The sequence below is a fragment of the Coloeus monedula genome (genome assembly GCF_965178545.1).
Source record: "Coloeus monedula genome assembly, chromosome: 3".
Classification (NCBI taxonomy): domain Eukaryota; kingdom Metazoa; phylum Chordata; class Aves; order Passeriformes; family Corvidae; genus Coloeus; species Coloeus monedula.
This window is the reverse complement of record NC_138783.1, coordinates 58,171,997-58,188,206: the sequence shown is the minus strand read 5'-3', so window position 1 is coordinate 58,188,206 and position 16,210 is coordinate 58,171,997. Positions and strand designations below refer to the sequence as shown.

Here is a 16,210-nt window from a genome sequence, read left to right as displayed (position 1 = left end):
AGTGCTGCACATTTAATTTCATGAATCCTGCCAACACAGTTCAGTATCTTCGGATCTATAAAAGAACCATTTTGTTTCAAACAAAAAAACCTCATGTGCTGTTCTACTTTTTTGCAGTCTGCATCAATCCACATCGGAAGGTAGTTCAGAAAAATACCATGAAAAATACTGCATCTATTCTAGAGTAGTGAAATAGGGCAATTTAAAATGTTTACCACTAGAAATACTATCTAGCCAGGAGAGCATCAATAACTTTTATATGAAATTTCTCCCTTCTACATAATCCTGTATAAACAAAGCAGTGAAATCTGCAGTTTCCTTTTTTTTTTTTTTGGTCAGCCTTAGGACTTCAACCTCCCTATTCTTATCTGTTAGATCCCACAACTATCCAAGTAGTACAGAATAACGATCCAAGTCAAATGTGGTTTCATAATAGGCTACATTTCCAGCTGGTACATGCCAGCCCACTTGGGTTTTGCAGCACAGGAACTGTTACCTCATGTACAGATACCCAGATTTTACAGGGCATAGCTGCACTGTTGTCCCAGCATGTAGCAGTAGCCAGGAATTTCCCATAGCACTAATTTAGTAAATCACCACACAGGCAGTAGAAATTCATCAAAGCATGCCAGGTGTGTATATGGACATATGCACAGAGAGATGTACAGTATTCAAGACCATATATAGCAATTGTTTCTATTACGAAGCAGATCAGAAGCAATTTTGAAGAGGGGGGATGCTTATTTTCATACAAAATACAGAGGTTGACTTGAGAGTTCAGCTGGTGGAAGAAATCTGATCTCTGTGCACATTCTGGGGAAGAGTTGATCAGTAATCACACATTACACTCATGCTGGGAAGACCTATTGCTCCTGTTAATTACCTGCTGAGGCTTAATAGCTCAAATTACAGAATCACAGAATATTCTGAGGTGGAAGGGACCCACAAGTATCATCAAGTCGAACTCTTAAGTGCATGGCCCATACAGGGATCAAACACACAACCCTGGCATTATTAGCACTATGCCCTAACCATCTGTCTACAGATCTTTCAAACAGAAGCCATTTGCTTGCAGTGGTCCATTTTGAAATACACTTGTTAAGTGATGAATTCCTAACAACATACAATCTGGATTAATCATAATTCAAAGAAATTTTCATATAATTTATTCCTTTTTAAAAAGAGAAATATTCACATCAATCTCCTTCTCCATCTAGCTATGTTTTACTCTACCAAATCAAACAGTCATTTTAACATTGTGGCTTAATTCAATAAAACATTCCATACATCTCGTCCAGAACAGCTGAACATATGCTGGTAATCTCTGTTAAGTGATAATGAACAGGGTAGGGTAATGTAGCTGATAAATGCAGCTAAGAAAGAAAATTCTTTTCAGCCATCTTTTTCAAATTCTTCTGGGAAGTGGAAAAGAAAAGAAAGACTTTCCCATTACCTCTGTTTAAAGGCCTTTTCACCCATCTCTCGAGCAGCTCTCTTAACTTCCTCAGGAACAGCGTCCTTTTCAGCTTGAGATACTTGGTAAACCCTGTGGCCAGCATCCAGTCGATACGGCCCACCTTTGCCTCCTAACCCAGCAGTGTCTCTCCCACCTAAGATGGTTGAGATAAAGACCATTAAGAATATACATTTGATAAAAAATAAGAACACATTTTCTTTAAAGCTTCCATTGTCATCTACAGATATTCAAAAACTGTTGCTAACAATCCCTATTTGAAATATTTTTTGACAAAGGTTTTCAAAACCAAACAGGTATCATGGTAAAGAAGAACTCCCATGGAATACTTGAGTTTATAGTTCCTTGAGACCAGATTCATAATGGTTTCTGCCCTGTACAACGGGGACCATAGAACATTTAAATCTTGTACATCTCCTGAAAGCTCCTGGTCCCAGACTCTGTCTTCTCCCTAAAATTTGTTGGTTTACACTGCTTCCAAATCACTTTAGCTGGTGATCACTATCATGACCTATTAGAATTAGGAGGTGCTTTGCCTGTTCTGTGTACCTCTTGCCTACACTACCTAAGTTTCTGCAGCTACAGGAACACCTAAGAGAATGGCAAATGACCCAGCCTAGTTTCTGTGGCTGCAAGCTTCTTGCTTTCTGTATGGCCAGTAAAATGAAACAACAAAATATAATTGAAGAAGAGATTTGCTACATACAGTTTGACACTGCAAATACTTCTTTTCTCTTCTTTTACTGTCAAGAAAGCAACCCTGTATTGGGTAAAATAGCTCTAGGCAGAGGACAGCTTTGTATAAAACCATTTTTTGACTGGCACAGCATCTCCCCTGGATATCTGTCAATGATGCATTAAAATATATAAAACTATGAAAAACCTGTTCCACCAGCCCACATATTTCCACCAACATGTGGCATGTTGTCTGGATCCACTTTTCCATGTTTGGGGGAACTGACATCCAAACCACTCTCCCTCTCAATGGTTATCTGTAAAAGAGAGAAAGAGAGATATAAATCTCCCTTATATTAAACACTCTAATAGCCTAATAATAACATAGCAGGTGTGCTGAGTAGCTGTAGGACCAGCATTAGTGCAATAAATGCAACATGCCACCTCAGAATAGAGCAGAGTAAAACAGGGCTCCCGAGTTGCACATTAGACCCACACCCAAACTAAGACTACTGCCACATCCGAACCACTCTGCATTCTGTTCATATCCACACTAGAATTTGCTTCCTGATAACTGCCCAACATAATTCAAAATCCCCCTGTAGACAGAGTGACACTTCTCAGAGTACTGCATATCCACAGCACTGCACATCCATTTACACATTTCATGTGCACCCAACTGCAGTCCCCCATTCCTTAGTGGTGGGTAGATTGATGTTCCTTTCATGAACAGGGACTAAAGAGATGAGACTCATCAGCAAAAATGACCAGTTCAAATGACAGGCTCATGCAATCCTCAACGTCCCTGCCTTGACCACAGAAGTTCCACCGTGCTGGGTTTTCTAGACCTGTTTGCTGACGACACTTTCCCCACGGATTCATAGCACAGCTGAACACCCAACAGCTGCCAGATGGTCAGGGCTGACTCACTTTAGGCTGGGGCTGGATTTAAGTGGGTGACTGAAGGCAAAAATACTCCTTCCCGTTATGAACTCTGAGTCATGTGGTAAATAAATGATTCATGTGTAAACGGCCCCTTACTAATCTTCTATAATTTAGTGCCACTTTATTTTTTTTAAATGAAACCCAGTGACTGAGATGGAAAATTAATGTCTCTAACCACTTGAAATTAACTTTCTTCTTATCTACGATAATGCATCTAATTATCCAATGAATTTATGTGTCCCAATAACTATGATTTATTGCCTTCTCAGAAGTTCACTGGCATTATAAGGGTTTTCACTGTAGAGCAGCTTAATCCTTGAATTCACTGTCTTGCAGACCCAACTTCATGTTGACATGAATTCCACACATGTTTTTGAACTGAAAACATGTGCTCTAACAACGCTGTTCTGGCAGCTGTTCAAAACATCATTTTCTTTCCCTTTACAGAATTTATATCAATTCAAAGAGATACAATACATCCTCTGTGAACCATGTCATTAGTGTAAAATCAAGATCTAATCAGATAAATTACATTCATTTAACATTTGTATAGGGAGAAACATGTAACAACAACAGCACGTCACCCTTAGGGTTATATACTTATCTAGTTTAAGAATTTTTCTCCAAAATAAACCATTCTTTTTTGCATAACTTGTAGATTTAAAAACTATCAGAAATACTGGATAACAAAAATTGCTGAATTTAATTTAAAACAAAATTATACACCCAAAATGATAGTGTCAGCCTCATGAATCAAAAGAAAATATTATTCTGTCATGAGAAACATGAAATTATGCAAAAGTTTTACATGTTCATGCTTCTGTATTCTTTAAAGAAAAACATTCTTTCTGCAAAAGGAAGCTCTATGAAACAAATGTAACTATAACCAGTGATGCAAATGTCATATTCTATTTTTGTCAAGTTTTTCCATTGAAAAATTCCATGAAACATTTTGAAATACAAGCATTGTTTAAATCTTAAGTGAAAAGGTCTGTAGACAAAGGAGCTTTGTTGCTCATATATCCTTCTCAAGTATAAGTTGTTCATAAATAGTGTTTCTAGTACACATGCACTAGACAAGTTTCTAACATAAATTTATTTTACAATAGTATTATCTGATTAAAGTAGGTATTTGTAACTTTGAAATGGCTTGTGATTAACAGAAAACCTTCTATCTGATAATGATGCTTTTGCTTTCTATTCTTAAAACGACACCAAACATCCAACACTTAATTTCTGTTAAAACTTTGAAGAAAATTGAGAAAAAAGAAAAGAAACAAGGAGTACAATCTATCATAGCTTAAGAATTCACTATTTTTTGTTTATGTATAGTTAATAGCTGAATGGATAAAATAATTGAAAATTCAATGATACTAGAATGGAACACCACCAGCAGATGTGTAAATGTCATGCCAGTGAATTGCAGCAGTTTCATTTCCTTTTCTTTTAAGTACCATCTATGCAGAAAAAAGGTATTAGAATTTTGCTCACTCTGAATACTTTAACAACCAACTTTTGTTAGCACTGGTTTGCTGGGGTAATTGTTTTTCAAATTTACCATATATGTAGAAACTGCATTATATCAGCACACTGTAGAACCCTCTAACAAAAATCTTCTGGATGTACTTTCCCGGTTTTTCTTCGAGCTCTTAGGAAATTCCCTTAGTGACTTGTCAGGCTTTTCTCCTTCCCATTCCCATATCTACGGAAGGTAATTTCACAGGTTTCAAATTTTACAACCAACAACTTGTATCTACTCTGAAACTCTTCTATAAACTAGAGGTTAGACTACCAAGGATCTATATTAGAATTGAAGATATATTTTATAAATAAATAAACAGTAAATCAATGAGCCTTGACATGAAATCAGGGGGAGGATGAGGAAAAACTGAAGTGAAAAACCTTTGGACAGCGATACATTCTTCAGTGTGACAAATATAAAGAGATGGAAGAACCATAGGTAAGTCACCCCTCTGAGGACTGGAGGAATTCTTGACATTAGAAACTATTGGAAAGGTAGATTTAAGGGGCAGGATCCAAAACTGCATGGATTAGGAACCCGAGAAACTGAAGAACACTCAGCAGGAAATATCTAGTTTGTCTGGAGTGAGAAGGAAGACAAGAAAAACAAGTACTAAAAGTGGAAAAAGGACTCAAACACCCCTAAAATCCACAGTAGCTTTGCCAAGCTTGTCTGATTGTAATTTCTAAAATAAGTTTTCTATTACTGTTATGATGGGTATTTTTCAAATATATAAATAATTTCCTTGCTCAAAAGCTGACCTGTCCCATCCTGAATATTTTCTGTTTAAATCTAATTGCAAGACTTCTATGAACTTTGTTTCTTTCAACAAGAGTTTTGACTAATCACCCTTTCTTGAGAGAAATCTGTGCTCTTCCTAGCTATACATGCACTGAAAGGCACTATTCATTACTGCATCATTGTGCAGATTCCATGCTGCCTGGTGTGCATATTATGGCTTTGTGAAACAACACATGAATTCAGCCTAGCAGCCTTGAGCTCCAGCTATGAGGCGTGGGTCAGAGTAGAATAGCTGGAAAAACTGAATTTTCCCTTCTGAAAGTTCCTTTTGATTTCCAAAATAACTACTGTTTCCAAAACATTCAGGGCACACTTTTCAATTGTATATTATCTAAACTTGGTTATACATATTGGTGATTCACAATCAGAGTGTGAAAGCACTTTTCCCCTCCCTGTTTGGGCAGGTTTTTCCTCAAAGTCTTCATCACACAAGAAGCACAACTGTCATACTCTCCTGGAATACACAACTCTTATTTTACTCTCTGTAGAGTTAAAACATTACTGGCAAGTAGTCATCAATGATCTTAGTCTCTGGTTTCAAATATTTTTGTTCTCTCATTTTCTTTGACTACACTATATTCTCAGGCACTTACAGCAATACGTAATGGGCATATTCAGAAGGACTTTGTGATGCAGGCTCTGTAGGTCTTCCAAAGTCAATGAAGCAAACAAAAATTTTGTGTGAGAAGAATATGAATACTTCAGGTCAGAAAGATGACAAAGGAACGTGCTTTTCTTAAGGGGCAATGGCATGAAAGGAGTACTTAAGAAAAAGGGAAATTAAGAAATAATAACAAATACCACAACTTGTTAATGCTTTGACTTAATTTTCTGGTCCTGCTTCTTACACATCTATTATCTCCTGACAGTAAGGGTAGCCAGGCAGGAATAGAACTAAACATGCATTTTACATTCAGTGAGAGATACATGGTGTCTGAACAACTTGCTCTAGATCAGTTCCTTCTGAAAAACATGAATGTACGCCAAAATGATTTTACATGGCTACACTTCTTAATTTTATTTTTTTTTTTTTTTTTTCTGACAACACTGGGATTCTAAGAGCAAACTGCATACGGAAAACTGATACAAACACATTCAGTTTGGAAGCTAAGTGATCTTATCATCCTTCATGAAGAAGATAAAGAGGCTCAAAAAAGTCAGTTACACGATTTACTGCACTCAACAACACAGTGAAACCAAGTGTTTCACATCTGTGCCATATTTATGCCAAACAGCCATTAAATACATACCATCACATCTGTGCCATATTTATGCCAAACAGCCATTAAATACATACCAATCTGTAATAGAGGCTATTGTGAAGATGAGTCAGAAGCTGGTAGTTTTGTCCAGACTTCAGCTGGTCAGACAAACTATGGTATATTGTGTACTAAACAAATGTTAACTATTTTGGAAGTGGATCTAGAACCACAATAATGCCAGTTAAGTGAATACTGATGTGAAATCATCTAACTTAATAACATTAACCACTGGAGAGTAAGGAAGCACTGGCATACTTTTGACACTTTTACAATCCCTCAGTAAGAGAGAGAAGCTGTGTTTGTTGAGGATCACACAGCTGACCCAGATACACTGTGCATTGCCCGTACAAGACACTGTCACAGCCATGGGACGAAAAGAGCTCGCATGAACCCATTAGAAAATACCCCACAATAAAAGCTAGGGAACTATGAAGACAGATGTTGTACTCTATTATTAAAATTATTTATGTCCCACACATATCTATATTTCATTATAACATATGAATTATTTTCACAATACAGTACTTACCTTTTGAGTTCAGAATTAGTTTTCTTCTAGTGTATTGCAAAAAAATCTGTCTCTCTGAATAAAACTGACCAAAAGCATTATCAAATTTAGCTTCAGCTGATTTTGTACAAGTGACCTTAATGACATTTTAGCATCCAGTAATCTTAATCCTACATTGCAAAACTGAGAAGAAAAAAATATCTTTAAAAAGAAGATTCACCACTCAAAGGCAGTCCCAAGCAGTACAACTGTGCAGTTCTGTATCTTAGCAAGTACTACTCAAAGTACATCTGGATTGAATATATATTAATAGCTCTATTATTAACATGTTTATAATTGTATCCAATGTAATGAGTAAAAGACACTTAGCAAAGTCAACTGAAATGAACATTTCAGTAGATCTATTATTCAGTCATTCATGTTTCAGAGTATTGACAACATTCCCCCAAGCATTTTAAGAAATACATCAGCTCCTCATTCTTCAAGTCTGTTACAACTAACTAAAGACTAAAATTCCTCAAATTGTATTTATTGTGGAGACAGGGAAAGAGAGGGAATTTCATCTCCTCCTGTCTTGTCCCACTTGAAATTTTATTTATTCCTGGGAGGTTCATGCAAGAGATTGAGCCAATAGCTCTCACTGTCCAAACCTCCATTGCAGCTGTGTAAGAAGCTGACTCTCTAAAACAAGGGGCAGAACATGTACTCAGACTTAACTGCTGGCAGAAAGAGAACTCATGCTTACAGGTTAGGAAACATCTTCTCGATCTTGTAAGCAGAAGTCAGACAAGCTTGAAAGTATTTCTAGCTTTGTATAGAAATGTAATCAATGAGTGACAGTTTCCAGCAAAATGTGAAGGACTTTTTCCTTAATGTTGACTGGGATGCAACTGACATGTAGATAATTTTTTTTGGTTGTAGATATTCCTGCCATCCTGCCCTGTAACTGACACTGCAACATTGCAAATTGGCTAGAGACTGGATGGTCTTTTAACACAGCAGCTTACTTTTGTATCCCGACAGGGTTAACTTCATTAAAATTCCTGAAGGGCGCAGGAGGTGTCAGTACCTCCCATTCAGGACTGCTTGTCAGAAAAGCTCCTTTGTGGGGCTCACAGCAACAAAAGCAAGTTTCTGCCTCAGGACTGGCAAAGAAACTCTGGTTTCCAATGGGGGCGAGCTGCCTCATGTACAGGGAACAGACCTTTCACCTCTTAGTTTTAATTATCTCTGGCCCTGATAGGACAAGCCCATATTGCATCCTCTTACATAAAACACAATGCTTATTTTAATACTGCAGGTACATAAAGAGGGAAAAAAACCCACTCTAATTCCAGGCTTACATCCTGCAGATGTAAAGGGGTGAAAATTTTACTTTAAAAATAGTCTGTATTTCCATTCTTCAAACCTCCCCAAATCAATATTTCTTATCCTTTTGGGAAGGTTTAAGCAGAGCCAGGCATTCCTTACAAGCTTTTACATCTTCATAATAGAAATAAATGGAATTCCTCCTTGTTGTATGTGGTGACAAGGAACCAACCTCTCTACTAAGCCCTTTTAAGCATTCAGTGGATGATTCCACATAGAACACATTTCCTAAAGCTGCAACCAGCATGATTTCATGTGTCACAACTTAATAAATGCATACAAATTATACAAGCAAACAGGGACACAGCTGCAGTATTTGCAGCTGTAAAGAATATTTATGTAGGAAAATATTTAAAAAGAAAATTTTAAGGTGCCCAAATACTGTTTTCATAAGCACTCATTCTACTGTTAGTAATAATACTGCATTATTGGTTGTTTCTTACTGTTGATCAGAAGAAAACAGGGAAAAGAATGTGTGCACTAAGATTTGAGGTAGAACAAAATTTGTACAATGCAGGTGCTTGGTTCAATGTAAATTAAGAAGGTGTGCATTAGCTTAATCAGTTGCATGATTAGACAGTCCCAGAAAGTAGGCAGATGTAGGCTGCCAAGATCCCATTCTTCATTTACTGTTTTTATCAGAAAGGAAAGAACTCTTCCAAGATCCAAATTAGAAGATATCCACTCTTATTATAACATATCTGAGATGCTGAAGGAAAGAGTTCATCTGATATTTTTCCTTTTCATCAATATAAAACATATTAAACAGGGCTGTTTACAGTCAGTGAAAAATATGGGTTACTTTCCATAGCAGGCACTAAATTATTGCTGAAAAATATTAGTTATATGAATATAAACCCACTAGAAACATTATAAAGTTAAAATATCTTAACTTGCTTTCTTCATTACTGCTGCAGACAAAGATTGAGCAGGTATCAGAAGAATATTGCAGGAAAAGAAGGGAAAACCTTGTAGATTTTTGCCTTAAGGGTGATTTGGGAGACAGTAATTTCTTCATCAAAATAAGTGCAAAACCTGCTTTCACTCTCACACATTATTCTGAAAAAAGATTGACTTTGACTGTAACAAAACATGACTGTATTCCATGTGAAAAATGCATTAAGTAATCCATCTCACAGTGGCACAAAAGATTAGGAAATGTATTCCAAGGAATGCAGAATGGATTTCTGCAGATGTGCAAAAGACTGATTTTTCCCTGAAACAATATAATTGTTTTCTTTTATTCCTGAACTTCTCCAACCTTAAACCTCTTAGTATTATCCTAGGATGCATTTAATAGGTCACAGGAACATACCTTCCTCCAACACATTCTTTATCAGCAGCACAAATATATGCATTACATTCCCAAAGAGCATACAGAAGTTCCACATCAGGCAGATCGAAAGCTAATCTGCCTGTTCCATGGTGGTTTTACACTCTACCATAACACTGATTCTACTAAAGAGAGAAAGAAAACTTTTTATAATCTACATATAAAAACTAGTAAGAGAAAGGCATAAACATGCAAAAAACCCTCTAATGGCTTCTATTATGCTCACTTGTACTGTATCATGTACAGCTTTTTTCTATGTACTAAAAATTAATAGTATAATTTCTGTTCACAACAACAGCACAAAATTGAGTCCACAGGTAATTTTTCCACAGAAAAGCTATTCAGTCTTAGACAAGACAATACAAATGTGTGAAATGCATTCTGTTTCTTTAATTGTATCCCAAAATGAAAAAAAAATTTATCGCACTGCAGTATAAAACTTCTAATATGTTTTCTTTATTCTTTTGACTTCATTTTGATTTTCGATCTTGCCCGTAAAACTTTGCAAGACTTCAAGATGAACTAATGAAGCTTCATGCATCACCTGACTCCTGGGAACATTTAATTCTAAAAGAAGCATTTAAAATTCATTCAGGCATTAAGCTCCTGTCTTGAATACAAAAATTGTTGAAACCATCATAACCTTGATGGCACTTTAGAAAAGTGAATCTGGATGGGGAAGAGGCAGAGATTTGGAGTGAAACTTATAAAAAGGTGATCTGGCTTGCAAATGAAGTTTATATACACCAGCTAGAAAAACCAAACCACTGTACAAAATGCTGCTGTGGGCTCTTTTTTGAACGAAATGCTTTCACTCCAAGAACCAACTCAGAAACTCTGCACAGTAGATGCATTAGAATATTTTGCCCACAAATATACACTGTGTGGCTTAAAAGCTGGAAAACTAAATAAAGTAATAAGAGAATATAATACATTTCTTTCATGTAATGGATATCGTCTGCTATGTAAACACCTGTGTAAAGTCCATTTTCCTCATTCATTATTTAAAATTCCCGAGCAAATTCTATTCAACTATAAGATGTGAGGTCATCATCTTTTTAGTATTCTGATCCACTATGAAATATTATCAGAGCAGATAGATAATGTCTAGCTTTGTTATTTATCATGACTACTACACACCTCCTAACATCAATGAACTCAGAAAACACTGAATTTGATTTCTTCTGGAGAACTGTGAATAATCAACAGCTAGAAATATGGGATAAGAGAACACAGTATGTCAGCTTGGAATGGCCCAGACTGAAGACCACAGGGTAAAAAGAAAATTGAAAAAAATTACATGTGGAAGGAGAAAACCTGATTTTCTGTATACCTAGGACCTTGCCAACTCTGTCCTTAAGAAGCAGAGGCAGACGTTACTTAATACCTACTACATTGTTTTCTTTTCTAAAGGAAGGCCTCTTATATTGGGCATTACTGTAATGTATCTGCAAGTATGACAACTGGGGGAAAAAATGAGCATGTGTGTGTGTGTGTACAAATATATACATGTACCTGTGTGTGAATACATGGATACACACACTCAACTACACATGCACACACCCCCCCCCCCCCAACTTAACGTGACTGGGCTTCTTTTAACTTCAACATTAAATGTGAGATTTTTGGCATTACTGTAATATATAATAAATTATTTAAATTTTCCCTATGTTTGTCCTTTCACTAATCAGGGAACCACTTTCATAAAGGCAAAGTTATTAGTATGCATTTGTCTTGCTGGGACAGCAGGATTTCACTGCTCTTAGGAGCTCTGACCTTTACGTCAGCAATGTGCACTGCTGCAGACTTTTTGAGATCTTCAAGACGGTGTGTTGAAGCAATAATATTTTCTCCAATAAGAATTTTGGGCTTTCACAGGAAGGTCAAGGAAGAAAAGGGAACTTTGTGCTGGATAAGGTTATTTCCCTCCTGCTCTTTGTCTCTCTGCTCTAATTACACTGGAAGATCTCTTTAGGAAAGAGAATGTATTTCAGACATGTTTGTACAGTGCTTCCAACAAGGGCCTCACTCAAGCTGAGGAAATTTATATTAGAAAAGGTATCTGTCAGAGAACCAATGATCTTTATCTGAGCTGCCTTATCCCATAAATACTTTTAGAGATATGAATTTATTTAGCTCTGTGAATTCATGGCTTTCCAGTCTCATGCTTCCCCATACTCAGATGCCTTCATTCAAGGGCTAGTACACAGCTGCTAGTCCTCAGCTGAATAAATTATATGGTCTGGGAAGAGGTCACAGACCTAAACTGTGGATTTGGGGCTCATGGATCTCAGAACTGGAAATGATATCAAACCATACCTTGCAATCCACCTATTGACCGCATAACTCTGCAATCTGCAGTATTTCAAGATTTTTAGGAGCCCGTGTGGGTCTGCAGAATGCCATCATATGATTATTCCAAATTTACAGAAACTCTCCACTGCATCTATTTCTCGTAATTTATGAGGTTTGCACTGACAGTATTTAAAAACTGAAGGAAATCATTGTTATTAGCCCACTGATGCCCTCATGTGGTCAGAAAGACTGCTTGGCGCAAAGGGAAAAACAGAGGACGGGGGTGGTGGGAAGAAGGACTGGCCGCTCTTGCTAAGGGTCATACTTTTGTCTCAATTCAAGAACTGCAGCTTTGCCCAGTTCAGTCTCAACATCAGGAAAAGGCTGGATTTTCGTTATGTTATAAAGTACAATGTCACTTTTTTAAAAGGGCAAAAAACCCCGAACTATCAGTATAGATTAAAGTAGATCCTGAGCAGTAAATATAACCAAGCTGGAATCACTGAAACTCCTGAATCAATTATTCTTTAGATAAACATCCAACCTAAACAATTAAATTTCATCAGGTGAACTCGCATTACCCTGAACTTTAAATCACAGCTTCAGAAAATAAAAAGAAATAAAAGATGCATTCACTAAAATAAAAAATATTAATTCACTTAAGGGGTGAATACTTCAAGTAGAGTTCTACATGATTAGTTGAATGGAATACAAATGAAATAAATGAGACTATTCAAGGAAGGGAATAAGGCAATCCTTACCCAAATTGACTTCCAATTCTTGCTCTTTATGAAATACAGTCCCTGAGGGACTGGCTACCTGCAAAGTTATGATGATCTCTTCAGGTAATTCTAATTCAAGAGAACCAATATCCAAGTATGACAACTGGGGGAAAAAAATGATCATGTGTGTGTGTGTGCAAATATATACATGTACCTGTGTGTGAATACATAGATACACACACTCAACTACACATGCACACCCCCCACCTAACTTAATGTGACTGGGCTTCTTTTAACTTCAACACTAAATGTGAGATTTTTGGCATTATGAATACTTCAGGAATGTACTCAACTTTGAGTCCAGGTCAGGCTAAGTTACAAAAGCAAAGTGAGGAAAAAATGGGAGAAAACATTTCCAGGCTGATCCTTGTTTTTGGAAGGGCCTGGTTTCATACTAAGGTGTCAGGGTCTCTCTTACACACTTCTTTTGGACTGACACACCTGCAAAGAAGTATGTGATTTTTTTAAGCTGAGTGTTGCCCATCAGTCTTAAGACTAGAGAGCCGGGATGATGTAGGTGTTGTATTATTCAGGTTCTACACAGCACGTGCACTTGCTCATGGGTAAATGTACTTTATCTATTTTTAAACAGCTGGTATTATCAAAGCTGGTGCCCACTCAATTCACATGTGCTGTATCTTTGCTCTGCTCTGTCCTACACTATGTCATCTTGATATCACATTGGCTGAACCTGAATCATCTAGGAAGCCCACCTGAGCTCTTATAGGAGATAAAAGCTGAGCCAAAGTTTTAGCTTTTTAAGTTCTGAAGAAAACCACACATTATACAGAACACTTATGTAGAGTGGGGCTTTGTCACTGGCCAAAGAAAAATAAGCAATATCCATCCTTGAAGAAGTGTACTGTAGAACAACCAGGCCTTGACCTTTAAGATCTGGGGTGTACCAGGAAATTGTGACCTTGTTTTAGGACAGCAGAAAGATAGGAAAATGGAAAGAAGTCTCTCTTTTTTTTTTTTCTTCTTGCTAACTATTCACTTAGATGTAAATATGAATTAATTTCCAACTAAGTACCTGAATGTTTATGAGGAAGGCTTCCAATACTGAAAATGACAGAGAACATTCCATAGGAAATCAAAATGGTTACAGTCACAACTACTTAACTCATTAGGTCCTTACATATAGCCACAAACAGAGGGCACTGCTGCAATTTCAAAAACCCATCTCATGCATGTAGGAGATGATAAAACTACTGCAGGTTCCACAAATACATCGAACGACAGACACAAAAAAAATCCCCCTCCCAAATAAAGCCCTAAAAACATCTTAGTTTACAAGAATTATTATTTTTTTAATCAATCAGATCACTTCTTTGGACAATCTTGGTACTGAAATGACAGGAGACTACCCTCAACTTCAGGATGTCACTTTGCATGGTGATTACCTAGATCAAGACTGCACCTGGATTTAAAAAAATGTTGTGAATTCAATTTTGAGTTCATATATATATTAGCATAAACTAGATGACAAAGCTTTAGCAATCTTTTGCTAACTACATTTTTATGCACTCTACAGGTTTGGATATGTCCTGAGGCTTCTGAAAGCAATGGCATTCTGAGTACACAGCATAAAACATTTTGGACAACAGTCTACAGCAGGAGAACATTAAGTGGAATAAATACAGAACTAAATGGTTTTGCAAATAGTCACAGAAAAATGCCTTACCATCTATTGAAATACCTCTAAATGATGCACATTTTAATTATTTTTATCTAAGCATTGTACTTTATCTAAATGAGACATATCACTAAATAATGCTTACAGAAAGAAAATATCTGAACTATATCAGAATGTAATCAGTGCTGTTAATTTCCATCAATAACCCTTTGATGAAAAAAAGTAACACAAGCTTATCAATGTCTGCCCATTGCCATGAAACTTTTAGGGCAAGATTCTAAAAATAAATTGTCTTTCAAATTCTCTTCAGGTATTTGATAATGAACTGACCTTGTCAGAGACAAGGAAAAACAGTGAAAAAGCTCAACAGTTTTTGGAGTAGAGTTAACAACTTAAGAAAATACAGTATTTTGTTTAGATTTTGTATTTTAGACACTCCAATTTAATAATTTCAGAGCACTGTAGTATTATTTTGCATTTAAAACTTCAATAAATGACGAAAAATTCTGACCTGCCTGTATAAATGCAGTCTTATGTAAATGCATAGCGTATTTTGAGAAACTAATTTGGTAGCCTCAAGACTTCAGCAGTTTGAACTCTGCTGAGTATGTCAACAATACAAAACAAATGTTGACTATTTTGAAGATTGCCACAAATTATATCAAGGGAACCTAATTACTGACTGTAAGTGGAACAGCTGTTTGTTTTCCTCCGTTTCATTGCTTATGTATATCCAGCCTCCTTCTCAGAGCTAACGTGTTTGTGAAAGCAAAAATGCAGCCCTAGAAGATAGTACCAATAGCTCCAACTGAAGCCTGGTTGAAGATTTGATTCCAATTCTTTGAAACTGTATTTATATTGAAAGAACTGTAATTCTTTTTTCTCTAAAAGATCAGGAAGACTCAAAGAGTTTGCATGTGTTTCTGCAGATCAGTGGTTCCCAACCACCTAGACAGGTCTCGCATTGGTCTAAGAACATCACCATGAAGGGATATTGAGCTTTGCTAAGCCTGTGGCAGCTTTGTGGGATGCAACAATGGCAGTTTTTAGGGAAGGGGAAATTGGAGGTGGGTGGGTGATATGTAGAACACTGACAATTCTCTTAAAGTGAGTTTCTGAGATGATTGGGAATGATGGGTTAAGTCAAAGAATTAGAGAAACCTCATCAGACTCCAAGTTACTTAACACGAGAATGCACACGAAACATTACACAAAAGGAGGTGATTTTCATACACTTGAATGAACAGAACAATACATGGCTGCAAAATGTGTCCAATCTTGCAAAAACAGGTATCAGGAAATATTTAGTTGCAGCATTCTTAGCAAAGTAATTATCCCTAGATCAAGAGACAAGTTCTTGGTATGCTCAACTACACAGGGAAGCTACATGAATATGTTTTTAAGCTAATAGGATCCTTTCATTTCCAGAAAAAAATGCCTTAAGACAGTACTGTTTTTACATCTAGACCTATTGAAAAACTAAGTAGGAAAGGTGAAGGCCTTCATATCCAATTAGCAAAGTACAGAGTTTACACAGCAACTACATATCTATTATCTTACTGGAGATTACATAACATAAAAGACCTAATTCGCTTTTTATTGCTCTGCA

At 36.6% G+C, this 16,210-nt stretch overlaps 1 protein-coding gene across 1 annotated transcript in view; it reads right to left on the bottom strand.

The window, feature by feature from the left end:
* The window catches only part of VWA8 (von Willebrand factor A domain containing 8), a 181,253-nt gene that overhangs the window by 22,911 nt on the left and 142,132 nt on the right, over window positions 1-16,210 (bottom strand). Inside the window, exons 38-39 of the mRNA XM_082278807.1 lie at window positions 2,358-2,466; window positions 1,454-1,610 (exon numbers count right to left, since the gene is read on the bottom strand). Coding sequence (XP_082134933.1) covers window positions 1,454-1,610; window positions 2,358-2,466 — 266 coding nt within the window. The remainder of the gene's footprint in view (window positions 1-1,453; window positions 1,611-2,357; window positions 2,467-16,210) is intronic.